We start from the raw sequence: 22,550 nt of genomic DNA, 5'->3' as shown, positions 1-22,550 counted from the left end.
GGGGGGGGGGGGGGGGGGGGGCGAGACTCACTTTAACATTCCCACTGTCCCCTGATGGGGGAGTTTTCTTGGTATGAAACCAGTGTCCTTCCTATTGACGGATGGCTCTTTTTCCAATTTGCACTTACCTGGGTCTCTTAGCCAAAAAATTTATTTTTTTTAAAGATTTTATTTGAGAGAGGGCAAGCAAGCACTAGCAGGGGGAGGGGCAGAGGGAGAGAGAAGCAGTCTTCCCGCTGAGCGGGGAGCCCGAGGCGGGGCTCAATCCCAGGACCCTGGGATCGTGACCTGAGCCGAAGGCAGACACTTAACCAAGTGAGCCACCCAGGCGCCCTGAGCCAAAAAAAAAAAAAAAAAAAAAAAAAGGCCCTTGTGGTAGAACTCTCTTGTGTACTGACATTTAAATGTTTAAAAATTATTAACGTAGGGGCGCCTGGGTGGCATAGCGGTTAAGCGTTTGCCTTCGGCTCAGGGCGTGATCCCGGCGTTATGGGATCGAGCCCCACATCAGGCTCCTCCACTATGAGCCTGCTTCTTCCTCTCCCACTCCCCCTGCTTGTGTTCCCTCTCTCGCTGGCTGTTTCTATCTCTGTCAAATAAATAAATAAAATCTTTAAAAAAATATATTAACGTGGCATTACATACTGCAGAAAATTGGAAAGAGACGCGCCCGCCCCCCCCCAGCAAAAGTAATTTTGCTCCTACTGAAATTTTGGTGTATTTCCTTCTCGTCCTCTTTTTGCCTGACTCCTGGTGAATGTGGAGTTTGGTATTCGACTGTTTTCACTGTATTAAAACATACTCCACGTGGCTACAAGGCCTCCATAACACAGGGTCTGATGGAATCCCACTGAAGTTCTCCAAGTCCAGTCCCCAGCAGCAGCAGCACCCAGGAGCTTGTTAGGAATGCCGATTCTCAGGCCTCGGTGCCAACCTGCTGAATCAGAAACACGGGGTAGGGTTTCGCTTTTGGAGAAGACCAGAGTCATCAGTGGGATCGCTGGTTCTCAAATTGGGCTGCACGTTGGAATTACCTAGAAGTTGAAGGGGAAAATACTGCCGCTGCGTCCCGGCCCCAGGGATCCCGCCCTAATAGATCGGGGTACAGCCTGAGCAGCAGGGTTTTTGAGAGCCCCCAGGTCACCGTAATGGGCAGGTTGAGGAGCACGGAGGGAGATGATTTCCAAATGGATGGGGGGAAGGGGCCCCAGCCGGGCGGGCCCTTGCTAAGCGCGCCATGTCAAAGCAGGTGCTGGGCAGAGAGGTCTACACGTCCAACAACCAGCTGGGCGGCGTGCAGATCATGCATTACAATGGCATCTCCCACATCACTGTGCCAGATGACTTCGAGGGCGTTTGTACCATCCTGGAGTGGCTGTCCTATATGCCAAAGGTGCAGTACCCCCTCCGCAGCTTTGAGTCGGGAAGATGTGATCGGGTTCATTTGCTGGGTAACCCGGGAGTCTGGGGAGCAGAGAGCTCTGCTGCTATGGCTGAGGGTAATTTTTCTTTACTCCTCCCTCCTTCCCTCTCCGACACCCAGCCCCGTACTAGCTGTTCTTTGCTTTGTTTTTACATTGTAAGGATGCTATCTACTGGTCCTTTGGGAAGGGGTGATCGCCTCTCCTCAGAGGTAACACTGAATGGTAGAGAATCCTGGAGCTTTGCAGCCAGGCTGGATTTGATTCCTGGCTTCCTCCTCCCTGGCAGCGAGACCTTGGGCCAGTCTCTTAATCTTTCTGAGCCTCAGTTTCCTCATCTGTGAAATGGGAATCACAAGAGCACCTACCCCAGGGTGTTACCATGCTGAGTCAGTGCCACAATGTTGAGAGCCCCGCGCCTCGGTAGGTCCTCACCAAATGCTACTCGTGCTGGTGATGACGGGCCGGTTCAGGCTGGGCTCTGCTGCGGAACCATAATCGTGATCGCAGGGGAGAAGCAGATCTCAGGCATCACTGACAAGCACGGGAGACTGAGCTGGTTTCCTTTTCTAGGATAATCACAGCCCAGTCCCCATCATCACACCCACGGACCCCATTGACAGAGAAATTGGATTCTTCCCGACCCGGGCTCCCTATGACCCCCGGTGGCTGCTGGCAGGAAGGCCTCACCCGAGTAAGTTCTAAAGTGCTTTGCCTGAGACCTGGCTCTTAGGTTTCCTTTCTGCACCTGGGACAAAGGAACACTCAGATAGAAGCACGGATCCTTGGCCACGTATCCCAGACGGGTACGCCTGAGATCACATATGGACGGAGCAGACGGATTGGGGTTTTTTCCTCTATGCTTCTCCTGAGCTGTTAACCGAGAAGGGGTGGAAACAGCCTCTGGTTTCTGGGGCTGGTAGATGGAGGGGAAGTGCGACACAGGGCATGGCCTCGCTTCCCTCCCCAAACCGCCCCATGGTTACAGAGGTGGGAAATGCAGACATCACAGTCTCCAAGAGAAGACTACTCCTCTCTCTCCCTTTTTGTCTCTGTCTCACTATTTGGCTCCACTTACTAAGCTAGCCCTCCAGGGCTCCACCCAGGACGGACGACCCAGCCTCTTCTACACACTCGGCGAGATGTGCACACACACGTTCTGTCTGTCCGTCCCTCTCTCTGAAAGGGGCCGGTTTGTCTCCGGGAGGTGTATGGTTACATTCTGAGCGGCCAGAGCAGAACAGGAAAGCTGAGCTACCCCCATTCCCATGATCCCCGTTCTAGAATTTCAGATGCTGCCACCTTGAGAGATCGGCCTGGCCGTCCAGCTGCATGGCGCAGGAGACCCCCCTCCTGCCCCCCACGCCGAGAGGAGCACACAGGAGGCCCCTCGGCTTGCTTGCCCCTCTTGTGTGTCTCTTGGGCTTTCTGGCCTGTGAGCACTGAGCGGGGGTGGCTTAACCTGATTATAAAATATCCAACTTGTGTCTGACCATTTTCTCCATCTAGTCAGGCCAGCCCCCAGGCAGACGCTGGAGTGGGGCTGCTTGCGGTTCGGGCACCCCAGCTTCCCTCCCCAGCAGCTTGTGACCCGCCTGTCCCTTGGCTCCTTTCTCCTTGTCCCATCCCCGTGATGGACACGTCACTGCTTCCTCTGCGGGAGTGGCTGCCGCTGACATCATCACATCCCCCTCCTTCTCTTCTGCCTTTCTCCATCTCTCTCTCTGTCCCTGTCTCTTCTCCGTCTCTCTTGTCTCTCCGTCTCTCTTTTTCCTCTCTCTTTTGGAAGTTGACGATGCCGCCCCAGTTAAATGTTGTGAGGCCGCAGCCGGCACGTTGAGGGTGACGTTTTCGGGGCAGGTGGTCCCCTCCCCACAGCCCGCCTTTTGAAGCTGTCCCGTCAACTCTCTTTGCTTCTTGGGCTGATCCTGGGATTAGGGTCTCCATGTGTTTGGCATCGGCGGGAGCGGATGTAGTTAGGTGTTCCAAGTGGACTGAACTCCTGACTTAGCCTATGTTCTGCAGCCCTGGTTTTTTTTTTGGTGGGGGGGTTGTTGTTTTGTGTTTCAATGGGGTTGGGATGTGTATGGTTTTCTGGAGAAACAGGTGTTTGGGCTGTCGAGGCCAGGTTATCTGTCCCACCAGACAGACCCTGTGGACCGTCATCAACCCAACCCCTTGGCCTGGGCTTCTGTCCCCCTGTCCACAGCTCTGAAGGGATCCTGGCAGAGTGGATTCTTTGACCATGGCAGTTTCAAGGAAATCATGGCGCCCTGGGCCCAGACCGTGGTGACAGGACGAGCAAGGTAACCTTGAGGACGGGGCAGGCTGCCCTCACCTGGCCTCCCCAGGCATCGGGACTCCCAGGCACTAGGCCAGGGGTCCTTTCCTCTCAGGTGACCCCCCAAGAGCACTTTCCTTTTGGCCTCGGGATTTTCTGAAAGAAAAACCAATCTGGGGGATCATGTTCTGGACAATGAACTTCTTCATAAAGTCTGGATTTTTCTGTGGCCTTTGTAGGCATCTCAGCCAACTTGTTGCTGGGAGCCAGCACCCTGGCCCCTAGCGTCTGCCCCTGGGGCAGGGCTCCCTAGCCACGGGGCCATGGGCCCCTGCGGGAATCACAGAAGACAGCTCCGGGTGCTCCCACCACAAAGCTGCGTAGACGCTCCACACGTCAGGAGGGCCACGGTCAGAAACCCCCTTGTCTACACAACTGGTGGATGGCTTAAATGCTTGAACGCTCCCAGAGCTGAGCTGCTCACTCCTCAGCAGTGTGGTCCTCATGTTTTCAGACACGCCCCGCTCCCTGCAAGATCCTTCCGACGTGGATCCCAAAGCAGTGTCCTTGGAATTTACCGTTCAGATTCCTGGCACCACGTCACTGCTGCGGGAGTCGGCTCTGGAGTCGGGTCTGAGGTCCAGCCCGGCGCTGTCACTCACCCTCTCTGGGCCTTCATGTCCTCATCTGCAAGATGGGTTTGACAATCCTACCCCCAGAGCCCTGTTGTGATGACGTATGTTAAACACTTACAATATCATAAATACAACGGCCTGGGTGACTCAGTCAGCGAAGCCTCCAGCTCTTGATCTCAGCTCAGGTCTTGATCTCAGGGTCATCAGTTCAAGCCCCGTGTTGGGCTCCACACTGGGCGTGCAAACTACTTTAAAAAAATTCATAAATGCTCTGTAAGTGGTAGCAGCTGCTAGTACTCTCTTCGTTGGTGCTATTATTTCTCTCCTGGGCCATAAATAAGTATTAAAATACTAAATACTAAGCCTAGTATTAACAGCTGGTCACTTCTCCGTAAGTGCTTTATTTTTAAAATCATTTCTTTGTAAACCTGAAATGAGATCGCTCCCCCTTCCACACGGGAGCCCTGCCTTTATTTAAAGGCTTTCCCTCCAGCTGCCTTGTAGGGTCAATGAGAGCAAGAATAAGAGTCACAGGGACACACCCGGCACAGGGCCGCCCGTAGCAAGGTAGCAAGCAGTGACAGTTACTGAGGTCATAGGATCCCCCTGAGCAGAAGCTCCTTCGGCCTCAACATCCCTCAACCCTTCCCAAACGTGCCTCAGTGTGCCTAGACCCGCCCCACTCCCTGCGGGAGCTGCTGGCCCCGTGGGACCATTCAAACCTAAACGAGTTGGAAGAGATCCCGTTCCTCTGTTGCCCTTGCCACGTTTCAAGTGCTCAGAATCCACAGGAAGTAGCTCATCTCAGCTGCTGTTCTGAGTGGCGCGAGACAGAGAATGTGCCAGTATCACAGAAAGTTCTAGTGGACAGCGCTGCTCCTGTCCCTGCACTGGCCTGACCGTCCCCGTCACCACCCAAGAGGGGCACCCATGGCACCTTTCCAGCCCACCAGCTTGTGAGGAGGCTTATTGCTTGGAGCGATTCCTTTGCCTTCCAAGAAAATGACCCACCAGAGTAAAAACCGTGCTGTCTTCTGCATGCCCCCCTCCCCACCATGAGTGCCCATGTACCCAGCATGCCCGCAGAATGTCAGGGGGGGGGGGGGGGCGGTGGCGCCTGGCTGACCCAGCCTGGCTTACCTGTGCCCGGCCTCTCAGGCTAGGGGGGATCCCTGTTGGCGTGATCGCCGTGGAGACACGGACCGTGGAGGTGGTGGTGCCTGCGGACCCTGCCAACCTGGACTCAGAGGCCAAGGTGAGGGGGCTGGGAATTTGGGACTGCTATTTCAGCTGGCTTAGCCTACAAGAGTGGGTCCTGGGTGGTCGCACGCCAGAGCCTGGGGCAAGTCCTTGGCCCTGGGGGTGCATTTCTCCAGCACGGTTTCTGTGGGATGTATAAATGTCCCACACGGTTTTTTCTTCAGAAGGTGACAAGTCCCCGGGAATCCTTCCTGCCTTCCGTCTCCGTCCCTGTCACTGTGTCAGCGTGGGCCATGGCACATACGGGGAGGAGCTCAGAAGGCAGAGGGTGGGTCCTAGGACTCGGTGTGGCCGGGACTAGCTTGGCACCCCTTCGAGCCTGAAAATGGGCAGAAGGAACCTGCAGCCCGCGGAGGCAAGCAGGGCCCCTGGCAGATGAGCTTCGGGCCTTCCCTCTGAGCCCTGGCTCTGGGGTGGGTGCCAACACAGATCAGATGGCCTGCCCTCGAGGGTGTGGCTTGGGTGGCTGTCCCCATGTCCCCTTGCCAACGCTCTTGCACAAAGGAGTCTGATCCGGGCCACTCTGTGTCTCAGATAATCCAGCAGGCAGGCCAGGTGTGGCTCCCAGACTCCGCCTACAAGACGGCCCAGGCCATCAAGGATTTCAACCGAGAGAGGTTGCCCCTGATGATCTTTGCCAACTGGAGGGGGTTCTCCGGTGGCATGAAAGGTAAGCCTGCAGGCTGCCTCTCCTCTCGGTGTTCTGAATCTGTGGGGTCAGCACCCAGGTCAGGGAAGCCCCCTCAGGTGGTGCTAACGTTCTACTCTCTATGGCTCCATCGTCCTCTTAGCTGAGACTCCCCACGGCCCTGAGGACGGGAGCAGTTCAGGTCAAACCCTCCCATTTTACAGATGAGGAACTGAGGGTTCCTCTTGCCAGAGGTCACACTGTGAGGGACAGAGGTCACACTGTGAGGGACAGGGCCGGGAGGGCAGCCCTGGGAACTTCCCCTCCTGTGAAGGGGCTGAGAGTAAGACCAACCCGAGAGGTCCGAGGTAAGGGTTTGATGAGCTGATCACTGGTACGTGGTGTTAGCTCTCGGTGTGATGATGGCTGATTTTATTGTTCCATTGTAACCATGTAAGGTGCCTGGTACTTGAAGGGCCCCGTCTTGGTGGAAAATAAGGGCCATACTGTGTGTGGGCGGGAGGCAAGGACCTGTGTTATTGCTGGGTAGGGCGTCTGTGTGCTAGAAACGGCAGGACAGGCTGGCGGGTTATCCGCCGGCGAGGGCATCCCAGAGTCAAAGCTGGAAGGAATCCTTGGGATGGCCCTACACCTCCTTTTAGAGATGGGGACAGTGAGGCCCAGGCAGGGAGAGTGACACATCCGAGGTCACAGGGACAGTTGGGGTGCCTTCTGTACTTGGGCCCACTCCTGACTCCCAGCCTGGAACTCTCTCCATGGTGCCGCCAAGCATCCTGGCTGAACACACTTTCTTAGGATCCCCAGGACGATGAGGGCTTGGCGTGTGGACAGGTGCTGGGGCCTGAGGCCTCTTCACCAGGTGACTGCTTTGCTCTGCAGACATGTACGACCAGATGCTAAAGTTCGGAGCCTACATCGTGGACAGTCTCAGGCAGTACAAGCAGCCCGTCCTGATCTACATCCCACCCTCCGCGGAGCTCCGGGGGGGCTCCTGGGTGGTCGTGGACTCCTCCATCAACCCCCTGTGCATAGAAATGTACGCGGACAAGGAGAGCAGGTGGGTGTGTCCCCCTCACCCTGGCTGATCGTTCGCTCGTTCTCACCCCCAGTGAGACGCAGGCACCTGGCATTCTGAGTTTCTGAAGGATGGAGAGCCTCCAGTTTTACCAATCTGAAAGTAGCCTCCAGTGCACAAGCGGATTTTCTCAGTAGAGGGGCACCTGGGTGGTTAAGCATCTGCCTTCAGCTCAGGTCGTGATTCGGGGTCCTGAGATTGAGTCCCACATCGGGCTCTCTGCTCAGCGGGCAGTCTGTTTCTCCCTCTGCCCCTTTGTCCACTTATGCTGTCTCTTTCAAATAAATAAATAAAATCTTAAAAAAAAAAGATTTTCTCAGTAGAGTTAGTGGCTGGAGTCAGAGGCGGCAGACGGACTGTTTTCTGTTCTTTCATAACTATTATTCACCTGTTCCCCAAGGAAGTTTGCAATCAAAAAATCAGGAAAGATATGGGGCCCCTGGGTGGCTCAGTCGTTAGGCGTCTGCCTTTGGCTCAGGGTGTGATCCCAGGGTCCTGGGATCGAGCCCCACGTTGGGCTCCTCCGCTGGGAGCCTGCTTCTTCCTCTCCCACTCCCCCTGCTTGTGTTCCCTCTCTCGCTGGCTGCGTCTCTCTCTGTCAAATAAATAAATAAAATCTTTAAAAAAAAATCAGGAAAGATAGAAGGCACTTGAGCTTCCTGGCAGCCAGGATAAAAAGGGAAACCCAACCAGTCATCTACTTCTCACTGGAGTCTGATTCTATCCCAAAGCTACGAGTTCCTGTAGGGGCTGTGCTCTATTCAGTTTTATAACCCAGGGACTGACAGCTAGGAGGTGGTTGGAAAATAGTGGTGAAATGGATACTTGCATGAGAGGATACCAGTTCTTCAGGGGAGGGAAAACCTTGGTGCTTTTTTAAAGGAAGAATTCATCCCAGGAACGTTTACAGAAAGAATAATGACAGTAATACTTGCCACATGGTGTTTGAGTGACTTTAAACTGAAGACTCTCTGCTACATGGTATATAGGATGTAAAGACCTCAGGAGTAGTTCTGCCCAAGATAGAGGCTTCCTCTGGCCGTGTTATTCATTCATTCATTCATTCATTCATTCAGTGAAGATTTATTGAGTACCTACTATGTGCTAGGCATTATGGTAGACATTGTGATGTGCAAATGCGCCAAGTCCTGCCTTCAGTGCACCCAGACCCTCATGGGGGGGCTGTTGAGGTCAGGCCTGCAGGAGGACTCAGGACATAAGCAGCTTCCAATGGGGTCATTGTGAACTTTTCACTCTGGCCACCAAGAAGCTCAGAGCTCCATAGAGTATTCCTCAGGGCTTCCGAGCTATCAAAAGAGGATGGGGGGCAGTCTGAGGGGTGAGTGAGAGGCTGGAAATGGGAGGCCAGCTCCTACTGGACCAGGCTGAGCTCTTCATTTTGACTCTGTGAGCTTTAAGGAGATTAGAAACAGTACTGTTGCCCGAGGAGAACAGACATTAGGAGAGTCATAAAGGACTGTGGCTGAAGAGCTGGAGGGTTAGGCTGTTCTGGAGAAAATCATATGCTTTCAGAGCTCAAAGGGCCTTCCAGAGCTCAGAAAACTTTATTTTAAAATGTGGGCTTAGCTCCTCATTTTATGGGTATAGTAGCAGATGACCGGAGGGTCCCCTCTGACTTGCCCAAGTCATAGAGTGAGTCTGTGAAAGAGCTAAGAGGTCACGCCCAGCTTTCCTGGCTCTCCTGCCTCCACCCTGACGTCTCCTGGCTATTGCTTGTTGGGGAACATCTCCTACACCTCCACCCCGCCTCTTCTTTTTTTCAGGGCGAATATTCTGGAGCCGGAGGGCACGGTGGAGATTAAGTACCGAAAGAAAGATCTGATAAAGACCATGAGAAGGATTGACCCAGCTTACAAGAAGCTCGTGGAACAGCTAGGTAAGAGGGTTGGAAGTGCATCATCTTTCAGAGGGCAAGAGAGACCCAGCGTGCTCTGCTACTGGAGGTTTCCAGAATGGTGAAAACCAAGTGAAACGTACCAAAACACAGCTACAAAAATGGTGAGATGTTTTCAGTGTTCTCATGTAGCACAATCAGCCCCTTTAACGTTAGAAAATATGTTTAATGCCTTAGTATATTTATTTCTCAAAACACACAAAATATAAAAATGGAAGTATTTGGGGCCAGTGAAGAAGATCAGCAATTTTGTAGCAAGATGTCCTTTTAGAATTTTCCACCAGACAAAATATTTTACCAGTTTTGTTTGAGTGATAGGTTTGTTTCACTTGTAACCTTAGATGTAATTCTCTTTAAAAGTCCATATGGGAGGGGGGTGCCTGGGTGGTTCAGTCAGTTAGTGTCCGACTCTTAATTTCGGTTCAGGTCATGATCTCAGGGTTGTGAGATCGAGCCCCACACCGGGCTCCACTCTGACTGTGGAGCCTGCTTGAGATTCTCTCTCTCCTCTGCCTCAACCCTTCCTCCCCCTTAACTCCCCCACCCCTACTCACTCGCTCTCTCTCTTAAAAAAAAAAAAAGGTCCATACTGGATGGCAGTATCTTTATAACTGCTCTTCACAAGATTTATCACTCTGTGTGTGTGTGTGTGTGTGTGTGTGTGTGTGTAATTTCTTTGGTTTGGTATCAGGGTAATGCCAGTCTCTTAGAATGAGTTGTGAAGTGTTCTCTCCTATTTTCTGAGTTTGCATGGCATTATTTCTTTAAATCTTTGGTAGGAGGTTTCTAGCTACAGATTCCTCTTTATTATATACAGGACTATTCAGGTTATCTGTTTCCTCTTGGCAGAGCTTCCGTAATTTGTATATTTCAAAGAATTTACCTATTTCATCTAAGATGTGAAATTGTTTATAATCTTCCCTTATCTTTTGCAATATGCAAAGCACAGTGGTTCTTCCTGGTGGAAGGGGGCATCTTCGCAGTTGCGTGCTCAGTGCTGTCTCGCCAATGTGAGTGCGTGTCTGAGACGGCAGGAGCAGCTCGATTTGGGGGTACAATCGGAATTTAAGCGCAGGCCTGTGCCGCAAAGCCTGGTTTGTGCCCTCGCCCACAGGAATGTCGGGGCTCTCCGACAAGGACCGCAAGGACCTGGAGGGCCAGCTGAAGGCCCGGGAGGACCTGCTGCTGCCCATCTACCACCAGGTGGCGGTGCAGTTCGCCGACCTCCACGACAGCCCCACCTGCCTGCTGGAGAAGGGCGCCATCTCCGTAAGAGCCTGCAGCTGTGGGGCGGGGCGTGAAGGGTCCGTCCTAAGGTCACGGGTTTCCAAACAGGAGGTGATATGGGCGGGAACACCACGTGTTAGAATCACCTGGGGAGCTATTAAAAAAAATCGCGGGGCCCAGGTGGCTCTCCAGACCAAATTAAATCAGAGTATGGGGGAGGGTGGTGGGAGCCTGGCATCTGTGTGCTTTCACGTCCCGAGGAGATTCCAGAGGCAGCAAGGTTTGGGAGCCACCAGTCTGACTTCTGTGTGTGTGTCTGTAACTGCTGGGCCAGATTGGGGACCGTTTGGTCCTGCCCTGCCCTCACACAGCCCTGACCGTCCCAAGCCCCGCCCCATCGTACGCCCCCAAGAAAATATCCTACAGTCAGCCTACCACCCTGCGCATGCTGCTCCCCTCCCCAGCCCGCCTGAGCCCTCCATGCCGCTGGTAAGCCAGTGTCGGGTTCTGGTGGACCCTCGCCTCTGCCACCTCCCCAAAGCCTCAGCCGCCTGGTCTGTAAAATGGGAATGATCGGAGAGCCTGCGCCTCAGGCAGGGCCCAGCCCCAGGCGGTGCCGTGCGTGGCCTCCGGCCCCTGCGGAGGGCTCAGGCCTGGAGCTTGTCCGCAGGACATCCTGGAGTGGAAGACCGCGCGCTCCTTCGTACTGGCGCCTGCGCCGCCTCCTGCTGGAGGACCAGGTCAAGCAGGAGATCCTGCGGGCCAGCGGCGAGCTGAGCCACGTGCACATCCAGTCCATGCTGCGCCGCTGGTTCGTGGAGACGGAGGGCGCCGTCAAGGTGCGCCTGGGGTGGGGGCCTGGGGGGGCCACGGCCAGCCTGCTGGGCGGGGGGGGGGGTCCCTCTCTGAGGCAGCCTCTCCCCCTCCCCCAGGCCTACCTGTGGGACAACAACCAGATGGTGGTGCAGTGGCTGGAACAGCACTGGCAGGGGGAGGACAGCCTGCGCTCCACTGTCCGCGAGAACATCAGGTGCTTGAAGCGAGACTCCGTCCTCAAGGCCATCAGAGGGTGAGTGGCCCCCCGCCCACCTGCCCATCCCTTGGAATTCTTGGCAAGTGCAGGAGCCAGGATTTTACTCCAGCCGCCTGACTCCAGAGTGTCTGCGTGGTCCCGGGGGCCTTGGGCTCAGGACTGTATTCCTTTCTGGAGTATATAGGGTGACTCATCCAAGGTCAAAGCTTTTTTTTTTTTTTTTTTTTGTATTTCTTTTTTTTCAAGATTTTATTTATTTGAGAGAGAGAGCGCACAAGCAGGGGGAGGGGCAGAGAGAGAAGCAGACCCCTTGCTGAGCAAGGAGTCCTGTGCAGGACTCAATTCCAGGACCCTGGGATCATGACCCGAGCTGAAGGCAGACGCTTAACCAGCTGAGCCACCCAGGCGCCCCAGCTAGAGTGCATTTGTGAGAACCCACATTCTTAACCTCTAGGCGGTAGGCTGCTGGCTCCCGCTTGGTATCAGCCTTCCCCAGGGATTTGCTCACCCCGTTCCAGTGGGGTCCCCTGTGAGCAGGGTAGGTGATCCCGTGGAAGCCCATGTGGGGGACAGCGCTGAGGTTCCGGGGAGGTGCTGGCTGTCCAGTCACACAGCTAGTGACATCCTCCGAGGTGTTCTGATCCCCAGGCAGTATTCCCTCCTGCCACGCAGGACCATCACCCCCATGGTGACCACAGCGCAAAGAGATCTGGGAGCTCTGGGCTGTCACACACCCCGGCACATGACACAGCCCTCCTCTCCCCCCTCCCCCCGCAGCCTGGTTCAGGACAACCCTGAAGTGGCCGTGGACTGCATCGTGTACATGAGCCAGCACATCAGCCCGGCCGAGCGGGCCCAAGTCATTCACCTCCTGTCCACCATGGACAGCGCAGCCTCCACCTGACCCTAGCCCATCGGGCCACTTGCAGGGCCACGGGCAAGAGAAACCATGCGGACCCGCCTACTGCAGGCCTCATCAGGACCTTGGGGGTTTGCTTTAAAATAATAATAAAAAAAAATCCTGGGCATTTCTGCAGGGCTGGTGGCCTCCCACTCACTCCTGTCTCAATAAAAGTCTCAGGAGTGTCCCCTTCCAAACAGAAGTAACGTCCTCTCCGGTGCTGGCAAGTTTGTTCTCGTGTCTCGTGAGACAACATGTTTTGCTGCCCCACCGAGTCAGCCTAAACCCAAGCACCCTGGCTTTCTTTTGCTTTCTGGTGCCAGCGTGCAGGCTCCGGGTGCTCTTTTAGACTCGTTTTGTATCAGATCACGGAATCTTATTTTTTTACTCTGAGACCAGCTCTCGATGGAAGCCTCTTCTATATTTCAGCCGAATACCCAGGCCAACGAAAGAAGTAGAGAGACAAAAAAACACCCTATTTTTCTAATGATGCTTATTTGGATGCTGTTGAGCCACCTGGGATAGGCTTTGAATGATTAAGAGAATAAAATGGTATATTGTTCCCCAGATGGCCCCTAGAGAGTCGCCAGGAACATCTCATTGGTCGGCCATGCTTAGAGATTTTGTTTTCGATAGAGGGGCAGTAAATGGGCAGAATTGTCTGGCTTCCCTGTGGCTCTTTAGCCCTCTGCCAGCCCCTTCCCTCCCCCTGCATGCACCCTCGTGGCCAGGTGGGGAGCACAGAGGCAGAAGGGAAACCGTCACCAGGCTCACAGCCTAGCCGGCTCGTGAGTGTCGCTGCTGTGATCACCACTACCCTCCCTGGAGAGCCCCTCTGCTGTCACCCCCTCACCTGGTGACTCGATGTCTGTGGAGGGATCCGGCCCAAGGGGCAGAGCTGTTGCTGTTCACGGACTGGACCACGAGGGCCACCCCGATTTGCTCAGGGAGCCCTCTGTGACATGCCCTCCAGCACTCGGCTCTGAAGGCTGCCTGCGTCAGACCTGCTGTCCTCCTGGCCCCGTCCCTCAGCCCCCGGGTGCCAGTGATGGGGGCGGTTGGCCCAGCCCCCAAACTGCTGCGATGGGCAGTTTGTCTGAGGACACCAAGTGTCATGCCGGGCCCTTTCAGAGGCCAGCAAGGATGCCCGGGGAAGCCCCAACAAGCCAGGATGCTGGAGGAATCGGAGTCGAAAAAAATCCAGTTGGGCCATCAGCCAGCGACAGCTCTGGCCAAGGAAAGTGTCATGGCAGCAGTGGGGCAGGAGAAAGATGGATGAGCTGTGGTCCCATCCAGCTGGGGGAGGGAGCAGACTTCCTTGCCGCCTTGGGATCTGAATGTTTCCGGGTGCAGGAGGCTCCCTTGGTTTTGCAGGGGAGGAGAAGCCGATGACTAGCTGCTACCCAGGAATGGTGGGTGGGAGAACCTGCCAGGAGATGTGTGGAATAAAGTATTTTTTAAAGGAAGTGCTTTGGCCTTGACTTATTCTCAGGACCAGAAAAGGCAGCCGCCTCCCGGGGTGATTCCGCCGCAGCTGCCCAGCCTCCTACATTGGCTGAGATCTCGAGCAAGTCTCATCCGGGGAAGACAAAGCTCTGATAGGAGTTTGTATCCCGAAGGCCACAGGTAGACTTGGTCTTTTCAGCTTGATTTCAAAAATGGGCGCACGTCGCTGTCTGCCAGCTGAGTTTAGCACGTTGGCGATCAGCTGGAAGTCCTTTCCCTGATCAGGCCGACTTCATGCAGCCACCTCCAGGGAAGAGGGGAGGGGTCATATCACCGAGTGTGGACAGAGGCCTCGGTGGGCAGCTTGGGTCCAGACCGCATGCTCAGGGTGGTGGCCACTGGCTGCGTGTGGTGCCCTGACCTCATCCCACGCGATCCTCAGGAGCCCCTGAAGTCCATGCTACCCTCTCTCCCCACTTCTATAGACAAGAAAACTCCAGCTCAGAGATGAACAGACTTGCCCAAGGTCACCCAGCTGGTAAGAGTTGGGGCCAGGCCCCAGTGGTGCTAGGCTTCTTGCTTTCCCAGAAATCCTGAACCTCTGCAAAGGTTATATCCTGAAACGTGAGGGCACCATCTAGACCCCCGCCACTCCTCTCCCCAGGCTAATCCAACCAACGTCCTCACTCAGCTCCTCTTCGAGAACCGCCCCCCCCCCAGGCCTCCGCTGGAGGCCAGCTCCCCTCTCCATTCACGGAAGTCTCTGCCTTCCTGGGTCGGCAGATTCAGGAGCCCTCCCCCCCCAAACCACCTGAATGAGCCCCGTGTCCTTGTGCCTACAGCCTGGCCGCATCACGAATGCGGGGTGCTGCTAAACTTGGCACCCCGACTTCTGCCTCTTGGTTTGCCTTCCCCACCTAATGCTCCAGATCCAAGTCAGTTGGCCTTATCATTCTCCCCCTGCCACCTCATTATAAAAAATCTCCAAACACCAAGGAGTGGAATTCTCTGCTGCGGACCCGCAATTATCTGGTACTCCCTGTTATCAAACACATTTTCTTGTGTTTGGTCCCAGGGTCCTGGGATCGAGCCCTGCATTGGGCTCCCTGCTCAGTGGGGAGTCTGCTTCTCCCTCTGCCCCTCCCCGCTGCCCCCTCAGCTTGTGCTCTCTTTCTCTCAATCACTCTCTCTCTCAAATAAAACCTTAAAAAATCAATCAATCAATCAATCACGTCCTGAGCTCTGCAGGCGAGAGCCCATTGAGAACAACAGAGGTGTGTTGAAAGGAGGTGGCCAACTACGTGGCTGGGGAGGGGGGCTCCAGCCTCCCAGTGCATGGGCCTATCTGTGCCAATCATTTTCATCAATTTATTAAGCACGTACTAAGTGCCAAGCACTGTGTGAGGGGGCACGGCCATGAGCAAGACCGCCCACTCCTGCTCTCGGGAGCTGATATCCGGAGTCCCCAAAGGTAGAAATTGCAAGTGGTTAACATAGGAGACCTTCCTGGTCACAACTACGGTCGAAAGAGTATGAAATCCACAAATGCCCAGGGTCTGTTGTATTTTGATGTCCTGTTTCTTTTAGAGATAGGTCTGCCTTTCAGGGTCACTGGGATAGGAATTTAATAGAGAAGGGAACGAGGGCCACCCACAAGACCACAGTGAGGGTCACAGATGACCACCAGCCACAGGAAAGGCTCCTGGGCACTCGGCTAGTGCGGACAAGCCCATTGTCTTCTGGGCATTGCCAGGCAGCTGATGCCCCGAGCCACGGCAAAGCTCTCTGCCAGTAGTCGACCCCCAGAATGCCCCTTCACTGTTCCACGTGCTCCCAGGGAAAGGTTCTCCCTTGATCCTATATGGGCTGGCACGAGCCATACCCAGCCCTCACGTCCTTCCTACGGACTGTCATCCTCCCCGCCAGACCAAACTTGCCAGTGCACCTTCAGAGGAGAGGGACTGTTTCTCCTGTGAGAAACACTCCTTCCCCTTTGGCCTTTACCTAGCCGACTCCTACTCATCCCTCAAAACCCAGCTCAAATGTGCTTCCTCCAGGCAGTTCTCCCTGACCACCTCCGCAGTGGGCTGGGAGCCCGTTCCCTGGGGTCCCACAGCTCCTGTGCTTCTCCTTCATATACAGATGAAATGTGGATTTGACAATGAAATGTATACCTAGGGATCCCTAAAGCCCTCTGGCTACTGAGCCGAGGAGGGATTTTGGAGACCCGTCTTATCAGCAGAGAGGCGGTCCCCTTCTGGAAGGTGAGGGGTAAGGCCACCCTCAATGATGATATGTAACTTGTGATATTCTGACCCATGTGTAGGTAGCTCTGAGCAACTTCGTGTGCAGGAAACAGAGTCCAAGCGTCTAGGATTTTCCATTTTTCATCTTTTCATTGGGGTAAGGTATACATGACATAAAACTCACCATTTTAACCATCAGTGACGTCACGCACGTCCACACTGTCGAGCAACCAGCACCACCATGCGTCCCCACAGCATTCTCATCTCAAGCTGGAACGCCCTGCCCATTACACACGCCCACTGCCCCTCCCCCGGCACCCCGGGCAACCGCCGGCTCCTTTCTGTCTCCATGAACTTGCTGACTCTAGGGACCTCCTGTAAGTGGAATCATGCAGTATTTGTCTTTTGGTGGCTGGCTTCTTGTCAGCATCTCCACAAGGCTCACCCCTGTTGCAGCAGGTGTCCGAACGTCCGTCCGTTTTTCAGGCTGGATAACATTCCGTTGGACATATGTACTCCTGTCTCAGTCCCTTTGGGCAGCTCTAACAAAATACTGCAGACTCGGGGGGTTGTAAATAACACAGTCTCATTGCTTACAGTTCTGAAGCCTGGAAATCCAAGATCAGGGTGACGCCATGGCCAGACGAGGGGCTTCTTGTGGGTCGCAGACTTCTCGCTGTGTCCTCACATGGCGGAAGGGGCAGGGAGTTCTCTGGGGCCTCTTATTTGAGAATTAATTGCATTCATGAAGGTTCCATCCTCCTGACCTAAGTATCTCCCAGAGGCCCCACCTCCTGCCGCCATCACCTCGGCATTAGGTTTTCAGCTAATGAGTGGGGGCCATGGCCGAACACGGACATTCAGACCACAGCACCACGTTCCGTTTACCCATCCATCCATCGATGGTCACTTTCTGGAATAATGCTGCTGTGAGCATGGGCGTGCAAAGACATCTCTGAGTCCCTCCTTTCACTTCCATCAGGGGTAGATGCCCAGGCGTGGAATTGTGGACCAAACGGCAATGCTCTGCTCCACTTTTGGAGAAGACGTTGTTCGGTGTTCCATAGGGGCTGCACCGTCCTCCATTCCCACCAACAGGGCACGAGGATTCTGGGTTCTCCATATCCTCCCCAACACGTACTGGCTTTTTTGTCTGTTTTTATAGTAGCCATCGTTATAGGTCAAGCCTGGAAGTAATTTTAACTCAGGAGTCATTGAACCTTTTTGCTTGAGTCCCTGCCCCAGGGCTGCGGGGTCCTGCAGCCTCACCCACGGCGCCTTTAAATTTTTGTTTCCTGTGCATCCTGCTTTCCCCGCCCACCCAGCGTCTCCTGCGCCTCCTGCCTTCCGCCGCTTTGGTCTTCGCCCTGCTACCCCTGGACTGAGGGTGGAGGTGCTGAGACCCCGGGGGTGGGAGTTTCCACATTCACACAGCGGAGGAACAGAGTGTGACACAACCAGGATTGTCCAGAGGGAGGCAACACCTGCTTCACCATCTCCACTCCTGCACCTTCTGTCCATTCCTTCTGTCCCCTTCCCCGAACCTCCACCAGCTGCCCTTCAGGAGCAAACACTCCGCGAGGCAGGGCGATGCCGTGCAAAGGGCCGGGAGATCTGCAGACCTGGGGTCAAACCCTCGGTTTCGGCTCCCCTTCAGATCAGCAAGTGGATGGGTGCCAGGTGGACCCCGGAGTTGGATAAGGGGCCGGCGGGGGAAGCAGAGCGCTGTTGGAGTCCCACCTCCAGCCCCGACCCATCACAGGTAAGCGGGCTCCGCCTCTCTGAGCCTCAGTTTCCTCTTCTGTAAAATGAGATGCTTGTTTCCTGCACCAGCTGTCGCAATCAGTGCAAGCTCGGTGGCTTAAACACAACACAGATTTGTTCTCATACAGTTTTGGAGGTCAGAAGTCTGAAACGGGTCTCACTGGGCCAGAATCTGGGTGTTCTGAAGCCTGTGGTCCTTTCGGAGGCTCTAAGGGAAAGTCTGTTTTCTTGTGTTTTCCAGTCTGGAGGCCCCGTTCCATTGTCAGGCCGGCAAGGTAGCCTCTTCAGAGCTGACCCCGAGCCTCCTGCCTCCCTCTTTTACTTCTCAGGATCCTGTGATGACAATAGGCTTTACCCCGATAATCAGATAGACTCCCCCTAGCTTCAGGGCAGCTGGTTCACAACCTGAATTCCACCTGCTCCCTTCGCTGCCCTTGGGGTAACATAACCAAGTCACAGGATTAGGACGTGGCCACCACCGGGGAGCCACTACTCCGCCTCCCACGGGGGATGGCAGCTGTACCCCTCCCCCCAGAACAGGATAAATGAAATAAGCCGTGTCACAGATAAGCTCCCCGAACGCGTTGGCCGGTGGCGTTACTCCTTCTGTTGTTAGAACGTGGGCGATTCCTCCCGGAGGGAGAAGTAAAGCTACACGATGGCTAGCTGAGTCTCCATGTTCTCATCTGGGAAATGGGGCCATCTCCTGCCCCTGTGGGTGGTCGAGCTGTACTCGTCAGGAGCGGCTTCCTGGTGTTGAGGTCGGGGCGGCGCGCAGCTGGTGATCCAATGGTGGCGAGGAGTATTTTTCTCCGGAGTTGACCTCCTGCAGAGAGAGGCTCCGTGAAGCCTCATTCCTCCTGTTTCTCCTTTGCGTTCTCCCGGGGTCAGCACGGCCCCTGCACAGGTGGGGCTCGGGTGGTGATTGGGCCTCTGGCCTAGAGCTTGTGACCTTATGACCTCGGCATTTTTGCCTCGCTTCTGTGCGTATGTGGGCCCACTTGCCCGTAGTAAGGAGCAGGTGTCAGACTCAAGAAAAGACTCAGCCCCTCCATGTGTTGACCCGGCTGCTGAGGCTTCACCCTCCAGTGCGGAGGCCCTGTCCTGTAGCTTCTACGAAGTCCCCAGGTGAGGCGCATTTGCTGTGACAGGGCCTGGGTCATTCCTACCCCAGCCAATCACTGAGGGCGGGGTGGGGTGCAGTGATGCGCTCATTGGCCAGGCTTGGGTCCCAGGGGCGCCCTGGAGCCAAGCCATGGAGGGAGTGCCGTGGGCACCCTCTCCCTCTCACCTGCCTCGTTTCCACTGATGTGGGCCCGGTCCACCCATCATCCTCCTACCCTTCCTTTCTTGCTAATTGTCACACATGCACGGAGCGGTCTCCCCAGTGGGGCTGTCAGCCACTCCCTAGGAGGGTTTAAGCGTTAGATAAGTGGCTGGGTGGATCGAACCCCAAGTTGGGCTCCCTGCTCAGCGGGAAGCCTGCTTCTCCGTCTCCCACTCCCCCTGCTGGTGTTCCCTCCCTCGCTGAGTCTCTCTCCAATAAATAAATAAAATCTTTTAAAAAAAGGTTAGATAGACTCCTAATTAATGTGCCCTTTTGCTGTTGTCTTGAGTGGCAAGACATTCCTTTATTCCCCTGAGCCTCAGTTTCTTCATCTGCAAAATGGGTGCGGTAACAAAGCCGTGCCTGGCAGGGTCGTAGCGAGGACTGAATGAGCTAATTTAGAGGAGGGCCTGATGCTGGAAAAGCTGCATCTGCTCCCACCTTGTTACCCTCTCTGACCCCAGGAATGCGCCGGAGGCAATGCCCCCGAGCTCTAGCTCTGGAGTCTGGCACACAGGGCCTCAGTCCTGCCTCTTCGGCTGATCTGCTGCGCCTCTGCTTTCTGAGCAATAAGTGGGGTTCACATCCCTGCCTGAGGGATGTCTGTCAAGAGCCTGGCACTTGAGGGCCAGTAAATGATGGCCGTGCTAGTTTTCCCAATAATGGAAACTCCAATGGGAACCCCGCATCAGACACCTGGGTTCAGTGTTGCTGTGGTGTTGCTCTCTGGGCCTCAGTTTCCCCGTCTGTAAATGGGACCTTACCTGTGAGCGCTGAGTGACACATGGTAGTTTTGTCCTTCACCCCCCCCCGCCCCTCCCTCTGAGCCACAGAGCTGCCGTTCAGCCTTTATTGACAAAAGACAATTATTCAACACTACTCTCTCAGAGTCTTGGTGTCACCTGAACGCGGGACAGATGTCACCTGAAACATCTTAACTTGTTGGGGGTCACACCGCACAAAGCTGCTGAGCGGTCCTGCTCAGACGGGCAGCACCAGGCTGTGTCTAAAGATGATGGCTGCTTGGCAGAAAGTTCCAGAACTAGGTAGCAAGTACTTAGATGGTCCTTTGAGACAAGCCTCAACCTTGAGCCCTCCAGGTGGCTGGCTGATGAAAATTCTGACCGTTGGGTTTGGGAACGTCCAGACGCAGGAGCCAAACATCGAGTCGGTCAAGAGAGAACAGTGGTCCAGGCCACCACTGCAGTTTCTCGGCATCGACTGGGCCGGAAGATCCAGAGCTACCTTCTCTTTTCCCAGACCCGGGCTCCTGTCCCTTCTCCAACCCACTGTCTGCAGAATCCGCCACTTGCAAAATCAGTAATTGGTAACGAGAGGAAAAAAAAAACACATAAAAACGTCCACAGGGCAATGAGTAGGCAACAAGTGCCAATAAATTACTCCACATTACAGCTTTGTCAGCGCCCCCTCGCCGCGTGGGGCAAGCTTTACATAGTTCTGTTTGCTTTATTTCCATCGGGAGTGTCTTAAGTTCCAGAACCAATGGCCCCCGCTGTTCTTCCCATCCCCATCCCGATCTGCCCTTCGAGAAGCCCTGAGCCCCGAGCCCCGAGCGATGGAGGGCACCTCTCCTCCGGGGCGCACGTGGGAAGTAATCGGAATCACAACCGAGCGGTTAGAAACGTCTCTGGTCTCTGATTTAGAAAAAGAAGATGTTCCATAGTATCCAAAGTGCTTTTTGTTCTAAAAAGCAGCCCAAGGCTGCAAAGGGCTTAATTGCCAGTTGGAGTCATGGTGGCCTGGAGAAATTTAGCAGTTTGGGTTGCCAGATGCAGGGAGGGGCCGGGACTCTCATTCCAGAGGCCACGGGCCGGGTTCGAACAGATGGTGTGGAGGGGCTCCAATAAATATAAATAAATGTACACGGGGGGGGGTGCCCAGAGCCCTCAAGGTGCGGTGATCTGTCATGTGCCACGGACTGCGGGAGGAGCGGGCCCGGACAGTGGGGGGCGGGCACCCATCTCGGAGTTCAGCCCCGGCCAGGCCAAGGGAAGCCAGCCGCTCTGTCAGTTCTGCTCCCGGCCTCGGGGCCTGTGGATGTTCAGTCCCAGAAGGAGAAATCCAAGGGCCTCCCCGCTGGAGCGTTTCCAAGGCGCACCAGTGCGTCCCATCTCAGGGGGCTGCGGGTCATTTCAGGAGCCCGGCGGGGATGCAGGCCGGAGAAATCTCGTTCTCAGGTGTCCCTCTCTGGGAGGAACATTGGGGTCGGGGGAAAAAGCTGGCATGCCTGTCCACTCTCCTCTGTCCTCTGACTTGGGGAGGCCCCAAAAGGCCTCCTGCAGAGAGGTGTGAGAGGGCCAGGGGCGCGAGCAGGGTGTGAGAGGCCTCGCTTCCAGGTACACCAGGCCCCGGGAGCTCTCTGCCGGGCCCAGGGGCTGGGGGGGCAGGTGAGGCCGTCACCTCAAAGCAGGGCTATGGGCTTGTTCCCCGGGGCGCCCAGGTACTGGGAGGAGGGGTTGGTGGCTGACGCGGCATAGAGGCCCGTCACCTGCAAGTCTGGGAAGGACTGGTCGCTGCCGCCGGAGATGGGGGTCAGGCCCGAGGCCCCCAGCTCGCAGCCAAGGGGCGAGTCTCCGAAGGCCCCCAGGGTGTCCAGGCTGAAGCCCCCATCCTTCATCTCCTCCCAGAGGTTCCCTTTCAAACACAAAGGCATTTGGGTGAGCTGGCTTCGTGACCAACAGACCCAAGTTCGAGTCCTGTCTTAGGGAAGAGGCAAAGACCATTAAGGGTTCACAGTCAGAGATTGCAGGGGGCATGGAGAGGCCAAGTTCCAGCCCCAGCCCTCCCCTTCCCACTGGGCACCCCGGGGAATGTCGCTTCTCTCCCAGGGCCTCAGGCTCCTCGGGATGAAATGGGGACGATCCGAGACCCTCCCCACCTCCTCCGGAGGCTTCAACCGGGGGGATGTGTGGAAAGCACGGACTCTCCCTCAGGGCTCCCATCATGGCCCAGGCAGGGGACAAAACAATGATGTCCCTACACAGTAATCCAGGGGGACAGGCAGGGAGGGCCGAATAGACCCGCCTCACAGCTGTAACTCACCCGCCTGCTAACCAGTCCATTCCCTCTCTAGACACGGAACCCCCGGAGGGCAGGGAGGAGCTCCCGGCCCCTGCCTGGCACACAGTAGGTGCGCCCGAGTCCTGAACGGACCAATCACAAGGCACTTCCCTTGTCCGTACATTCACTTATTCAGCTCCTATGTGTCAAGCACGACCGAGTGGCAGGCAGTAGGTCAGAGTGTGACCTGGCCTGATGTTGGCACACGCATGTTGAAGCAGTTATGGAATAAAAGCTGGGGGTTGGATGGACCCGGGTTGAAGTCCTGGCTCTGCCACTTACTAGCCGG

At 55.4% G+C, this 22,550-nt stretch overlaps 3 protein-coding genes across 3 annotated transcripts in view; 2 read left to right on the top strand and 1 right to left on the bottom strand.

The window, feature by feature from the left end:
• ACACB (acetyl-CoA carboxylase beta) overlaps positions 1–13,884 on the top strand; it is a 100,272-nt gene extending 86,388 nt beyond the window's left edge. The window contains 12 exon segments of the mRNA XM_040619812.1: positions 1,250–1,393; positions 1,995–2,115; positions 3,631–3,727; positions 5,496–5,592; positions 6,132–6,267; positions 7,126–7,303; positions 9,106–9,218; positions 10,351–10,505; positions 11,134–11,165; positions 11,167–11,302; positions 11,396–11,532; positions 12,274–13,884. Of these exon segments, the coding sequence (XP_040475746.1) occupies positions 1,250–1,393; positions 1,995–2,115; positions 3,631–3,727; positions 5,496–5,592; positions 6,132–6,267; positions 7,126–7,303; positions 9,106–9,218; positions 10,351–10,505; positions 11,134–11,165; positions 11,167–11,302; positions 11,396–11,532; positions 12,274–12,400 (1,473 nt within the window). The 3' untranslated portion in view covers positions 12,401–13,884.
• Positions 13,885–16,537: 2,653 nt separating this feature from the next.
• The window catches only part of MYO1H (myosin IH), a 132,968-nt gene continuing 126,955 nt past the window's right edge, over positions 16,538–22,550 (top strand). Inside the window, exon 1 of the mRNA XM_040619414.1 lies at positions 16,538–17,851. The gene's annotated coding sequence lies outside the window, so the exon portion shown is untranslated. The remainder of the gene's footprint in view (positions 17,852–22,550) is intronic.
• FOXN4 (forkhead box N4) overlaps positions 20,017–22,550 on the bottom strand; it is a 21,588-nt gene continuing 19,054 nt past the window's right edge. Inside the window, exon 9 of the mRNA XM_040619809.1 lies at positions 20,017–21,835. Within this exon, the coding sequence (XP_040475743.1) occupies positions 21,603–21,835 (233 nt within the window). The 3' untranslated portion in view covers positions 20,017–21,602. The remainder of the gene's footprint in view (positions 21,836–22,550) is intronic.

The sequence above is a fragment of the Ursus maritimus genome, unplaced genomic scaffold (assembly GCF_017311325.1).
Source record: "Ursus maritimus isolate PB19 unplaced genomic scaffold, ASM1731132v1 scaffold_33, whole genome shotgun sequence".
NCBI classification, from domain to species: domain Eukaryota; kingdom Metazoa; phylum Chordata; class Mammalia; order Carnivora; family Ursidae; genus Ursus; species Ursus maritimus.
This window is presented reverse-complemented; position numbering and strand designations above follow the sequence as displayed.